The following is a 14,817-nucleotide window of genomic DNA, read 5'->3' as shown; positions in this document are numbered from 1 at the left end:
TAGTCTTGTAGATCTGCTGTTTTTCAATAGCTAAAGTAAAAATAATTGGGGCCCCTCCCTCCATCTTGGGCCCTAGTAACTCAGAACCTTCAGACTAATGAACCTTCAGACTAATGAACCTTCAGACTTAAAGGGGGCGCGACACCGGCCGAAATTTAACATTATGATACAGTAGGTCACGTGGTCTTTCTTCAAACGGTCTGAAAAGGAGGCGGGGCCGTATCAGTTATTAGTGAATGTATACTTCGTCCGTTGTGCGGTGCCGCGCACGACGTGATGTGTTGTTGTTAGCTGGTAGCGCCGCACCGCACGGCTATTTTCAAGAGCTATTGTGTGTGTGTGTGTGTACACACACACAAACACACACACGCACGCACACACACACACACACACAGGCTACCACAGACTTCAGTCCTCGCACTGGAGCACTTTTTAGCAGAGATGGCTGCTAAAAAGTGGTCCGGAGCTCCGGTGAAGCACTGGAGCACCCTTTAGCAGAGATGGCTGCTAAAAAGTGGTCTGTGCTGCGGAGGACCCTCGTTCTAATCTCTGACACCTTTTTGTTAGAAGACCTGTACCCTGTACGCGGTTAGGGGGGATTCTATAGCAGATTATATAACATTTTTACCCCTAGAACTGCTTGTTTTAAAATTCGATTTATGAATTGTCGCATTTTCTCCTCGCACAGTTCTGTTGGGGTTGTTTCACTAGATAATACTCAGCGCTCAACTCCGCCCCCTCCCGTCATATTACCCAATCAAATTAATTTAATTCAGTTACTGTACAGAAAGTACTACTTTCAGTACAGTAACTACAATAAATTAATTTGATTGGGTAATTTAACATGGGGGTACATGACATCATTAAAAAAAATGGCTAATTTGATAGCCATAATTAGCTGTTTTGGCCGTGTCACGCCCACTTTAAGGGCAGTCCCCCATTTATCGTCAATCTTAACAAAACCTAAATGTAAAACTATAACTTTGCTTGTATCTTGTAACTTGGTTACATGTAACTTGGTTACATGTAACTTTGACATTCCAACACTGGAAGGTGGGAGGTTACCTGGTGATGTCATCCAGGGTGACCACCTTCCCCGCCTTCACCGCCGCGTTGAAACAGTGGGCCCCCAGCGTCTCCATGGCGACGATGGGCACGTCCAGCCAGCCGGCCTCCCTCAGGCCCTGGGCCACCCCACACAGGAGCCCTCCTCCCCCCACAGAGATCACCAGGGCCCCAGGCTTCTGGTGGGGGCCCAGGGAGGCCTCTAGCTCTGTGACCACGCTAGCATGTCCCTGCCTGGAGGGTATAGCAGTACAGTAGCAACCGTTAACCCATTTAGCTAGCTCTGTGACCACGCTGGCATGGCCCTGCCTGGAGGGTATAGCAGTACAGTAGCAACCGTTAGCCCATTTAGCTAGCTCTGTGACCACCGTTAGCTCACACTGGCATGGCCCTGCCTGAGGGTATAGCAGTACAGTAGCAACCGTTAACCCATTTAGCTAGCTCTGTGACCACACTGGCATGGCCCTGCCTGGAGGGTATAGCAGTACAGTAGCAACCGTTAACCCTTTTTAACGCTTTAACCATTGAAAAATAGCTCTGTGACCACACTGGCATGGCCCTGCCTGGAGGGTATAGCAGTACAGTAGCAACCGTTAGCTCTGTGACCACACTGGCATGGCCCTTCCTGAGGGTATAGCAGTACAGTAGCAACCGTTAACCCATTTAGCTAGCTCTGTGACCACCGTTAGCTCTGTGACCACACTGGCATGGCCCTTCCTGAGGGTATAGCAGTACAGTAGCAACCGTTAGCTCTGTGACCACGCTAGCATGGCTCTGCCTGTTGGGTGGCAGTACAGTAGCAACCGTTAGCTCTGTGACCACGCTAGCATGGCTCTGCATGTTGGGTGGCAGTACAGTAGCAACCGTTAACCCATTTAGCTAGCTCTGTGACTACGCTGGCATGGCTCTGCCTGGCGGGTAGCAGTACAGTAGCAACCGTTAACCCATTTAGGCCAAACATTATTTAACGCTTTAACTATTGAAAAATAGCAGATCTACAAGCTCACAGCGCGGCACCGAGTGCCGTGTGCTGCGAGCTTGTAGATCTGCTATTTTTGAAAAAAGTCGTGAAAATATTTGCAAATCTTTGAATATATGTATTTTTTAAGCGAACATTTGTAAGTCAAATTTTGCTTCTGGGTGGTCCCTGGAACTAAATATTTTGAGATGGGGGTCCGTGGCCAAATACATATGAGTTTGGGGGTCCTTCACATGAAAAGGTTTGAGAACCACTGTAGTCTCTCAAGAACAGACTAACTGAGCTCCATTTAAGTGAAAAGGACCTTTTCTTTGACGATGGCTGGCCAGATTGCTGACATAGAAACATAGGTTTTTCTAAAAACCTTAGAAGGATTCAAAAGACACTTATAGAATCGGGTAAAAATTCAAATTTTCACGATTTTTCTAAAATGGCAGATATACAAGCTCGCAGCGCGGCACTCCGCGCTGCGAGCTTGTAGATCTGCTATTTTTCAATAGTTAAAGCATAAAATAATGATACACAATATGTGTACCCGTTCTAAATGGGTTAATCGTCTGGATTATTAAAATAATAATAATAATAACCAGTAAGACGCCTGAGAGCGAAAAGCAACCTCGCCCTAAAGGGCGAGGTCGCACAGGACGGAATTCATTTGCAAGTGTGATTGGAGTTGTGGTTGGTTGTTTAAGTTGGACAAAATGTGGACAAAATATTTCCCCAAATATGGATATGACTGACGTCTGACATCATAGACGTCTTATGTAAATAGACCACATGAGACTCACACAATATGTCCATATATGGGCATTCCAAGCTATGGGCTTAATATCGATGACATCAGGGATCTCCATATATGGGCATACAAGGGGCAATGACGGAATGTGATGTCACAATGTGATGTCACAACAATGTGATGTCATAGTTCCGCTATAGACATTGAGGTGTTACCCGCGCTCTGACGGGCGTTGCTAACAATATGTGACGGTTTTCATAGTTAACTGTGACCTACATTTACAATCAAGTATGTGCGTGCGTGCGACGTGCGTGCGTGCGTGCGTGCGTGCGTGCGTGCGTGGGTGTGCGTGCGTGCGTGGGTGTGCGTGCGTGCGTGCGTGCGTGCGTGGGTGCGTGGGTGTGTGCGTGCGTGCGTGGGTGCGTGGGTGTGTGTGTGCGTGCGTGCGTGTGTGCGAGGGTGCGTGGGTGCGTGGGTGTGTGTGTGCGTGCGTGCGAGGGTGCGTGGGTGCGTGGGTGTGTGTGTGCGTGCATGCTTGTGTGCGTGCGTGCGTGTGTGTGTGTGTGTGTGCGTGCGAGGGTGCGTGCGTGCGTGCGTGTGTGTGTGTGTGCGTGCGAGGGTGCGTGCGTGTGTGCGTGCGTGCGTGCGTGCGTGCGTGCGTGCGTGCGTACCATAGCAGGGGGTGGTCAAACGGGGGGACGTAGGTGAGACCCTCGGTCTCTGTCAATCTGAGAGCTTCCGCGTTGGCATCGTCCCAAACCTAGTAGTGGACAAACCATGTACCAGAAACCATAGTAATGTAATGTAAACACAAGTCATCATATATTATATATATATATATATATATATATATATATACAGTATATATTATCGTCACTGTCGTATCTCCAAGTTTCAAATTTGTATGTTTTTTAAGCCCTGCTTCATCACAGAAGACTGTCACACAAAACTAGTGAAAATGGCAGATCTACAAGCACCCAACGCCTCGCAATGCGAGGCGTTGTGTGCTTGTAGATCGGTTATTTTCACTATTTTCAAAACGATAAATACAAAACGAACAGTTTTAGACACACAAGGTTTCCAGACTTTCCACCCGACAACAACAAAATATATATATCAAAGGTTTCTGCCCGACAGTGACAATATAGTGTAATATGCACATTATGGATATCCTATGGGATAATACTGAAGTGATAGTAGCCTAAATATAATGCCAACCTTGCCCACTATGTTGTGATAGTAGCCTATATATAATGCCCACCTTGCCCACTATGTTGACAGTGATAGTAGCCTAAATATAATGCCAACCTTGCCCACTATGTTGTGATAGTAGCCTATAATGCCCACCTTGCCCACTATGTTGACAGTGATAGTAGCCTATATATAATGCCACCTTGCCCACTATGTTGACAGTGATAGTAGCCTATATATAATGCCCACCTTGCCCACTATGTTGACAGTGATAGTAGTCTATATATAATGCCCACCTTGCCCACTATGTTGACAGTGATAGTAGCCTATATATAATGCCAACCTTGCCCACTATGTTGACAGTGATAGTAGCCTATATATAATGTCACCTTGCCCACTATGTTGACAGTGATAGTAGTCTATATATAATGCCCACCTTGCCCACTATGTTGACAGTGATAGTAGCCTAAATATAATGCCAACCTTGCCCACTATGTTGACAGTGATAGTAGCCTATATATAATGCCCACCTTGCCCACTATGTTGACAGTGATAGTAGCCTATATATAATGCCAACCTTGCCCACTATGTTGACAGTGATAGCAGCCTATATATAATGCCAACCTTGCCCACTATGTTGACAGTGATAGTAGCCTATATATAATGCCCACCTTGCCCACTATGTTGACAGTGATAGTAGCCTATATATAATGTCACCTTGCCCACTATGTTGACAGTGGCTCCCTGGTCCCGCAGTCTGTCCACCACCAGCTGAGGAGACGAGGCGGGCACCACGATGGTGGCTGGCAGTGCCATCTTCCTGGCCACGTAGGCTGCTGCCATGCCCGCGTTGCCCCCTGTACAGACAGCACAGCACGCAGGGCATCTCTTATACTCTCTACTACTACTGGTTCCCATGCCCGCGTTGCCCCCTGTAGAGACAGCACAGCACGCAGGGCATCTCTTATACTCTCTACTACTACTGGTTCCCATGCCCGCGTTGCCCCCTGTACAGACAGCACAGCACGCAGGGCATCTCTTATACTCTCTACTACTACTGGTTCCCATGCCCGCGTTGCCCCCTGTACAGACAGCACAGCACGCAGGGCATCTCTTATACTCTCTACTACTACTGGTTCCCATGCCCGCGTTGCCCCCTGTAGAGACAGCACAGCACGCAGGGCATCTCTTATACTCTCTACTACTACTGGTTCCCATGCCCGCGTTGCCCCCTGTAGAGACAGCACGGCATGCAGGGCATCTCTTATACTCTCTACTACTACTGGTTCCCATGCCCGCGTTGCCCCCTGTACAGACAGCACAGCACGCAGGGCATCTCTTATACTCTCTACTACTACTGGTTCCCAAACTTAAACAATTGTCGGAGTTGGCGTTACATTTAGTTTGACTTGATCCATTCCATTGTGAAAATAGCCGATTTACATGCTCACAACGCCTCACGTTTTGAGCTTGTAGATCTGCTATTTTCACAATTTCTGCCTCTAATATTTGACAATTTGACCAGAGGTACTAAAAAGGTCTTTAAAGTCCTTAAATTGTCACTTTAGAAATGTGCAGAATGATACCCTGTACACACGTATACTGTATGTTGGTCTGTTTACTGTTGAGTGAGAAAACAAAAAGTATAGGCCAGGGGTCTTCAACAGGGGGTCCGGGACCCCTAGGGGGTCCTCAGAGTTACTACAGGGGGTCCTCCAAATCTTTGAGTGATAGAAACCTTTTTTCTCCTTTTTTATATTAACCACTTGAACCCTAGTGTTCTTATACAGAGAACCGATCTGACATGAGTTAACCGATCTGCTATTTGATCTGCTTGTAGATCTGCTATTTGCTTGTAGATTGCTATTTGCAAAGAGCTTTTGGTGTAGAGGGGAAAAAGAGCAGGCTAAGTACAGAGTGAAAGGTCAGGTTTATTAAGTATTGACGGTTCAAGTGTTTAAAATATAAATTGACATGAATCCAAAATACACAACACATGATTGTGCTCTCAAACGATGAAACAATATGGAATCTATGAACAGGTTGTGGCCTTGTGAGGGTCCCTGCTTCATCTCTCTCTCAGCAGAGGGGTCCCTGCTTCATCTCTCTCTCAGCAGAGGGGTCCCTGCTTCATCTCTCTCTCAACTAAGGGGTCCCTGCTTCATCTCTCTCTCAACTAAGGGGTCCCTGCTTCATCTCTCTCTCAGCTAAGGGGTCCCTGCTTCATCTCTCTCTCTCAGCTAAGGGGTCCCTGCTTCATCTCTCTCTCAACTAAGGGGTCCCTGCTTCATCTCTCTCTCAGCTAAGGGGTCCCTGCTTCATCTCTCTCTCAACTAAGGGGTCCCTGCTTCATCTCTCTCTCAACTAAGGGGTCCCTGCTTCATCTCTCTCAACTAAGGGGTCCCTGCTTCATCTCTCTTTCAACTAAGGGGTCCCTGCTTCATCTCTCTCTCAACTAAGGGGTCCCTGCTTCATCTCACTCTCAACAGAGGGGTCCCTGCTTCATCTCTCTCTCTCAACAGAGGGGTCCCTGCTTCCTCTCTCTCTCAACAGAGGGGTCCCTGCTTCATCTCTCTCTCAACAGAGGGGTCCCTGCTTCATCTCTCTCTCAACAGAGGGGTCCCTGCTTCATCTCTCTCTCAACAGAGGGGTCCCTGCTTCATCTCTCTCTCAACTAAGGGGTCCCTGCTTCATCTCTCTCTCAACAGAGGGGTCCCTGCTTCATCTCTCTCTCAACTAAGGGGTCCCTGCTTCATCTCTCTCTCAACAGAGGGCTCCCTGCTTCATCTCTCTCTCTCAACAGAGGGCTCCCTGCTTCATCTCTCTCTCTCAACAGAGGGGTCCTTGGCCTGAAAACGTTGAAGACCCCTGGCATGGGCCATACATGGCCACCAGTGCACAGGTCACAAGTTGTCACCAGGACAGACAGAGTGCAGTTCTAGTTACATTTTCACACCAAGTTGGTGAAATCCTGCTCCATGGAATCCACAGGACCCAAACCAGTCACACTGAGAGCTTTAAGGCCGGCCACGTAAATCTAGCCTGAATCAGATCCGAGTTAGCCTGACTGCAAGCGTCAGACTCTATCACACACTTCGTTTCACCAACAGGGGGTGGTGATGTGCGGACTGATTCATCAGGCTAGATCTGAGTCACATCAAAAGTGGAATCCGATTTTTTTTAAATAGTCTAAATCCAGACAGGTCACATGCAGGTCACATGAAATCCGATTTTGAAAAACCACATCCAGAGGTGGTTTCATATCCAATCCATATCTGAGGACATCTGTGTCAGTCTGAAAGCAGCAACCACATCCACCCCATAGAGTTATACGCAAGTCACATGCAAGTCACATCAAACTGTCCAAACGTCACTTGCTGCGCGACCCGAGCGTGTGGAGCTCCACTGTAATGACGTCATTACATACTATTATGTCGTATTTCCTGAACGTAATCAACTAGCGTCGACGTAGTGACGTTAACGTCATGACGCCTACGTCGTTACCACGGTAACCAAAACAGATATGTTGCCGCAGGGCAAGCTTTGGGCTGACACTGTTAAAATCAGTCAGAACGCACAGATCAGATCTGTGTCACTTGCAAATGCAGTGTGAAAAGTCGGGCCAAAAGATCAGATTTGGGAACCAAATGGGATTTGGGCTGGATTTGACTGCAGTGTAAATCCGGCCTCATCCTCTCACCTGAAGAGCAGACCACTCCTTTAGACTGCCTGGCCAGCTGCAGAGAAAAGGAGACAAAAACAGAGGAGGAGAAAAAAGAGAGGAAAGGAATGAGTGTGTTCATATGTTCTATGACAGGGGTCTTCAACAGGGGCTCCGGGACCCCTAGGGGGTCCTCAGAGTTACTACAGGGGGTCCTCCAAATCTTTGTGTGATAGAAACTTTTTTTCTCCTTTTTTATATTAACCACTTGAATCCTAGCGTCCATATTCTGGGAACTTTAGCCAAAAATAGCAGATCTGCAAGCTCACAATGCCTCGCGCTGCGAGGCGTTGTGAGCTTGTAGATCGGCTATTTTCGGCAAAGCGGTTTGGTGTAGAGGGGGAAAAGAGCGGACTAAGTACAGAGTGAAAGGTCATGTTTATTAAGTAGCCTATTGACGGTTCAAGTGGTTCAATATCTGAAAACACACATTGACATGACATCCAAAATACCACTACAATTATTTGAAAACTTTAGTTACTGGTCACTTTCTATATTTAGATCTTTATTAAACATACATTAAGCCATTTGAAAATAGACGATCTACAAGCGATCTGTACAAGCTCACACTGCGTTGCATCGCGACGCATTGTGAGCTTGTAGATCTGCTATCGTGACGCATTGTCAGCTTGTAGATCTGCTCATTTCAAAAGACTTGTCTACAATTTATACATTTGAAAACTTGTGAAACGAGACATTCCGCATAATGAGTACTTTCTTTCTACGTTTGGTACTTTATACCAAAACCTTTGTAGGCTACTTTTACTCAAGTAAATTATTAATTCTGGACTTTTACAGAACAGAGTATTTCTACACTGTATTGATACTTTTACTCGAGCAAATACATAATTGAATACTTTTTTCCACCACTGTTACTGTACACTGGAGCAGGGTTCCCAAACTCTTTTGTCTCAGGGCACCCCATAAATATGTTTTTAATCCGAGGCACCCCATAAATATGTTTTTAATCCGAGGCACCCCTACATTATAATTTTCACTCCCAGCACCTTATATTTATAGCATATCGTCGTTGTCGGGTGGAAACCTTGTATGTCCAAAACCGTTTGTTTTGTATTTATCATCTATAAAATGTACTGAACTAGTGAAAACAGCAGATCTACAAGCACACAACGCCTCGCAGCTTGTATATCGGCTGTTTTCACTAGTTTTGTGCGACAGTCTTGAATGATGAAGCAGGGCTTTGCTTTACCAAAAGACGTACACATTTGAAACTTGGAGATACAAGGTTTCTGCCCAACAGTGACAGTATTTTAGTGATTATGTTGCGAGGAAAACGTTGAGATAACAGCCATTTTGGTTAGAACTGACAGGAAATAACTTTGTACTTCAAGTTTAAAATGATACTAAATATTTGTGTGTCCAAGTGGCCAAATAAATTCCAAATATTATCAAATGATCTCGCGGCACCCCTGGACTGCCGTCACGGCACCCCAGGGTGCCCCGTCACCCACTGGAGGCTACCTGTTGGCAGAGGTGTCCTATCCCACGTATCTTGAAGGAGCCAGAGGGCTGGCAGCTCTCCATCTTCAGGTAGACGGGGGTTCCCAACCGTTTGGACATGGAGACGCTCTCTAGCAGGGGGGTGTTGATGTGGAAATGATCTGACATCACTGCAGCTCACTGTGTGCAGAGAGAAACCCTTTAAATGATCTGACATCACTGCAGCTCACTGTGTGCAGAGAGAAACCCTTTAAATGCTCTGACATCACTGCAGCTCACTGTGTGCAGAGAGAAACCCTTTAAATGCTCTGACATCACTGCAGCTCACACTGTGTTTACTTTCAGGAAGTAAACACAAATACACGGGGAAGACAAACCTGCACACTTATAACCCCACCTTGTCTATTAGAATAATGTTAACTTCATAGACACAGAAAAAACTGAAAAAGTACAAAACTATGGCACCGCACCACCTCTTTAACTATTTGGGTTTAGGGTGGGAAATAGCTCAACAGAAAATACTTGGTGGGTTGTCAATTTCGGACAGTCAGGAGGAGAACCCATTCATCAATTTCACTTGTCTATCCTCTCCATCTCTAGAAAGAAATTAATTGGTGTGAAAATGACCTGAAAATGTATTTCCTTTTTACTAAAGAGCTGGAGAGACAGACCTTGTCTCTCCAGCTCTCTAACCTGTGCTACACTGCCACCTGGTGGGTGGACATCGCAATAATAAATACACTAACAGATGTCTGGTGTTTATGGTTTTCAAACGCTAAAGCATTGAGAGAATCCTATATTAGAGAGAGAGAGAGAGAGAGAGAGAGAGAGAGAGAGAGAGAGAGAGAGAGAGAGAGAGAGAGGGGAGGGGGGATGTCTTCTGCAATAATAACCACCTAAATAATACCCTCGTGAGGACTGATAATTATGTGTTGTGTTGATCGGCAAGTTAAGGTGTCAACAACTGTAGAGCAGCAATGGTGGAAAAAGTACTCGCATGTTTACTGTAAAAATATCAACAGTTGATAAAGTTGAAATACTCTGTTACGTAAGTAAACAATCAGGAATTCCAATTGTATTTGAGTAAAAGTACTCAAAAGTAACACGTGGTAGCGTTATGCCCCCCAGTCAGTCAGCAGTCATGAAGGACGGCCGCATTTTTTTCCGCTCCGCGACCCATTGTTCCGACTACACTCCAGGAACAAAGGGAAGGATATTTTTCACTTTTCTGATATTTCTCGTGTATTACACCGACTCGTGCCTCAGCTCACCATGGCATGCAGAGAAAATGGATACAGTGGATTATGTGCAGAACAGAGAGGAATCTCACTGTGATTTTTACCTCCACGATGGATCGGAACTGAAACACCTCTACAAACTGGCTATCCTAGGCTCGCTGATAACACCAAAAAACAGACCCCCGGTTGGTAGAATGGACAGACGGTCCTTTATTTACTTTTTTCTACTACTCTCGGGTGATATTCACGTTCACCCAGGCCCAGCGATCACTCGACAAACAACCGCTCGTCTGGCGAGAGAACAGATGTTTTCCCTGACCAAGAGTGAATCCGTAGCTGAGACAGAAGACCTCCCGGCCGCTACAAGGTCAGCTGGTGAGTCCTATGCTAAAAACAATGGCTCTCCAGCCGGCTCTCTGCAATACGATCGCCCAGCGGTTGCCGTGGCTACATACGACGACGCGAGAGAGGATCCCTGCATGAACCCTGCACGCATCGGCGAGGTTTCGGTCGTTGAGCCGCCTGACAACAGCAGCGCCGAGGCGCCTGGCGGCAAACCCCCGGTTCCCGACGGTGTCCAAGTCACAGACGACCCCCCGCCGACTTCCCCACTAAACACCCAGGGACCACCCGACCCACGGAGCGACTCGGACGACGGCATGTCCAACCCCGCACCACCAGACATCGAGGCTGCTGGTGCCCAGTTCGCGGAGATTACCATCGAGCAGGATGCCCCCCCGCTGGCCCCGTCACCCCCCAGGGATCATAACCAGTCGTGGCTGTTGACACGTCTCGGCTTTGATACAATCTGCGCCGACACCTCCCCCCCTCGTGCCGTGGAGAGAAGCTGGATATCCTGGTGTCTAGGTTCACAGACAACAAAGGGACATGACCTCCCCCCCCTACCCCCACCCCCACTACCACTACAGACGGATGTGGACTCACACACAGCAGAAACCCCCAGCCCTGATAATGGCTATTTGATCACCTCAAATATGAAAGAAACATTTGTAAAAAGAGGACTGAAAATGATCCATCTCAACGTCAACAGTTTGGAACCCAAACTGGAACAAATCAAAGCTATGTTTTTTGATGGTAAGGTCCAAATTTTAACCTTCTCAGAAACTAAACTCGATGACTCATTCTCAGATGCTAGAATTGAAATAGCCAATTACACTGTCATTAGGAATGATAGGAACAGGAAAGGAGGTGGTGTTTGCATGTATATTCACAATGATTTAAATTTTATCATTCGCCCAGACCTACACCACAGCTCTCTTGAAACTGTATGGGTCGAGATAATTTTTGAACATGCTAAAAATATACTAATATGTGCTGTCTATAGACCCCCTGACCAGAATGATTTCTTTGAGCTGTTTGATGAGAGCTTAGCTAAGGTGGACGGTATTGAGTACTACGCTCTGGGCGACTTTAATTGTGATGCTTTACGTAAAGAAGCACCCCTGTTCAAGTCCTTTAATGGGTTATGTAATCAATATGGCCTCACTCAGCTTGTTACTGTGCCCACTAGGGTGACGGAGCACTCCCAAACCCTCATAGATCTCATCGTAACCACAGACAAATCAAAAGTCACTGCTAGCGGGGCTATTGTATGCGGTCTTAGTGATCATTACATGATCTACTGTACGCGTAAAATACACAAACCCAAGGCTAGTGGCCACAAAACAGTTGTAGCTAGAAGCCTCAAAAACTACTCCAGTGAGGCTTTAAATAACACTCTAGCGAATACAGACTTTTCCTCTGAACTGCAGTGTACAAATGTCGAAGGAGCATGGTGTGGTTTTAAAACCAAATTGACCGATGCTCTAGACATCGTGGCCCCCTTGAATACCACCAGGGTTAAAGCCCGCCAAGAGCCATGGTATAACTCAGATATTGCTGAATCAGCTAAACTCAGAGACAAAAAGTACGATGAAAAACGTAAGTGCTGCAAAAAACTTAAAAAAAAATTCAACCCTGACCTCAATATCCAAATCAAGCATCTTACTGCTCAGTGCAAGAAGCTTAGAAACCAGACAACTGCCTATATTAGAGCCGCCCAAAAAAACTATATTGATGAAAAAATCGACGAATTCAAAAACAAACCACGAGACCTATGGAAGTTGCTTAACAACACATTAGGCTTAAAACCTAAAACCATAGGCCACAGCATAAACATCAAAACGGACACCGCTCTCATTTCTGACAAATGTGAAGTGGCTACCCATCTTAACGAAACCTTTACCACCGTGGCCCGTTCGCTGGTTGAAAAACTGGTCGCCCCATCTGGGCGGTATGGTGTAAAATTTGTTAAGAAATTCTACAATAAACTGGGCGTCAGAAAAGACAGTTTTAAACTTGCCACAGTGACAACTGATGAAGTGTTTAAAAAACTGAGTGCCCTACCTCAACACAAGGCCACTGGCCTTGATAAAATTCCAGCTAGATTTCTCAGAGATTCAGCCGCCACCATTGCTCCAATAATTACCCACATAATTAACCTTTCCATCGAACAGGGTCATGTCCCACAGGACTTCAAACTAGCAAAAGTAACCCCCCTGCATAAAAAAGGTAGCAAACTAGACCCTGGAAACTACCGTCCCGTTTCCATTCTTAGCTCCATATCCAAAGTCATGGAGAAAATAGTCTACGAACAGATAGCAAGATATCTCGATGAGAATAATCTGATTTACGAGTTCCAATCTGGATTCAGAAAATCTCATTCCACTGACACATGCCTTCTCTATTTGACTGACCAAATCAAACGCGAAGCGGATGACGGCAAATATAGCGGCATGGTCATGATGGACCTCCAGAAGGCATTTGACACCGTAAATCATTCTATTCTGATTGAGAAACTAAAAGCCATCGGTCTTGACAGCGCAGCAGTGAGGTGGATGCAGTCTTACCTGGTGGGGAGGGAACAGGTGGTGGAGATTAACGGTACCCTGTCCCCCCCCCTCCCGGTAAACTGTGGTGTTCCTCAAGGTAGCATACTGGGACCTCTGTTGTTCCTAATATACGTGAACGACATGGCATCTGCTTGTGACTGCAACCTGTTCCTGTTCGCGGATGACTCGGCTCTCCTAGTCTCGGGCAAGGACCACTTGCAGGTTGAGAAGACACTTAACTCTGAACTAAGTAAGATCTGCACATGGCTTAACGACAACAAATTATCAATTCACCTGGGTAAAACAGAGTCCATCCTCTTTGGATCAAATCATAACCTCAAAAAAGTTGATAACTTCACAATCAAAGTGGGTGACAAGGTCATAACACGAAAAAACGAAATCTCTTACTTAGGATGTATCCTTGAAGCTAATCTTTCCAGTGAAAAGATGACTTCTAAAGTAATAAATAAAATCAACCAACGAACTCGTTTCCTACAGAGGATCGCCCCGATGGTCAATTCCAACACACTGAAGACCATAGCTGGTGCAATAATCCAGCCCCTCTTTGACTACGGAGTCCACGTATGGTATTGTGACGCCCCACAAGCCCTGAAAACTAAACTACAAACAGCCCAAAATAAACTAATTAGGGTCCTGCTTAGACTTCCCTATCAGACTCACCTCACCGCTACTCACCAGTTAAGAGTGGGGTGGCTCAGAGTAGTTGACAGAGTACAGCAACTTGCAATGGGCCTGGTGTACAAGATACACTACACCACTATGATACCCAAGTACCTGTCAAAATACTTTATAAACATTAAGGATGTCCATAATTACAACACCAGAGGCAGCGCCACAGATCACTTTCAACCCAGAGTCAAAACCAACAAAGGGTCAAACTCTTTTTTCTGCTATACCACCAAAATGTGGAAAGCCTTACCGAAGGCCACAAAGGAGTGTGGATCACTAGCATCCTTTAAAATTGCCCTGAAAAACCACTTACAGGCAGCAGCCGTTCGCAACTGGTAAAAAAGAATCTAGCCCAACCCTACCCTCCCCTGCCCCTTCTTTGTATATACTGTTTGTTTTGACTTACTGTCTTCTATTTTGTTTTTCTTTACATATCTACTGCATAGTACTGTGTTCTATTTGTCTGTCATTCAATGTTATATGAGATACTTCAATGGTTTCCAGTGGAAATAAGCTTAGTCTTTTCATGGATCTCCTTTTAGTAGACCTTGTACCAGTGAACTGTACCGTCATGAAACTGTACCTTTTCCTATGCAAACTTCTAATAAAGTCTTCAATCAATCAATGCATCTTTTAAAATATGAAAGGTTCGTTCACAAACGGGACGCCGACCATACATTACACGGCATATTTGAAGGGGGGGGGGGGGAAAGTGAATATTTTTGTGTGTCAGTAGCCTACTTGAATCTGTATTGATGTACATGAAATATTGTACAGAATATATGAAGAATGCACACTGTCTGCAGTGCTGGTATCCTGGTCATTAATGTTACGTTATTAATATG

The 14,817-nt window shown here is 45.9% G+C and overlaps 1 protein-coding gene across 1 annotated transcript; it reads right to left on the bottom strand.

Moving 5' to 3' along the window:
• Positions 1-1,065: 1,065 nt before the first annotated feature.
• LOC308280899 (serine dehydratase-like) lies at positions 1,066-9,321 on the bottom strand (the record flags this gene model as incomplete). Its single annotated transcript, XM_080755206.1, has 5 exons — positions 1,066-1,299; positions 3,452-3,540; positions 4,689-4,828; positions 7,672-7,708; positions 9,175-9,321. Coding segments are annotated over 5 exons (647 nt in total), but the record flags the coding sequence as incomplete, so codon positions are not given.
• Positions 9,322-14,817: the final 5,496 nt, after the last annotated feature.

This window comes from Nannobrachium achirus, assembly GCF_963921795.1.
Source record: "Nannobrachium achirus genome assembly, contig: SCAFFOLD_624, whole genome shotgun sequence".
Classification (NCBI taxonomy): Eukaryota; Metazoa; Chordata; class Actinopteri; order Myctophiformes; family Myctophidae; genus Nannobrachium; species Nannobrachium achirus.
This window is presented reverse-complemented; position numbering and strand designations above follow the sequence as displayed.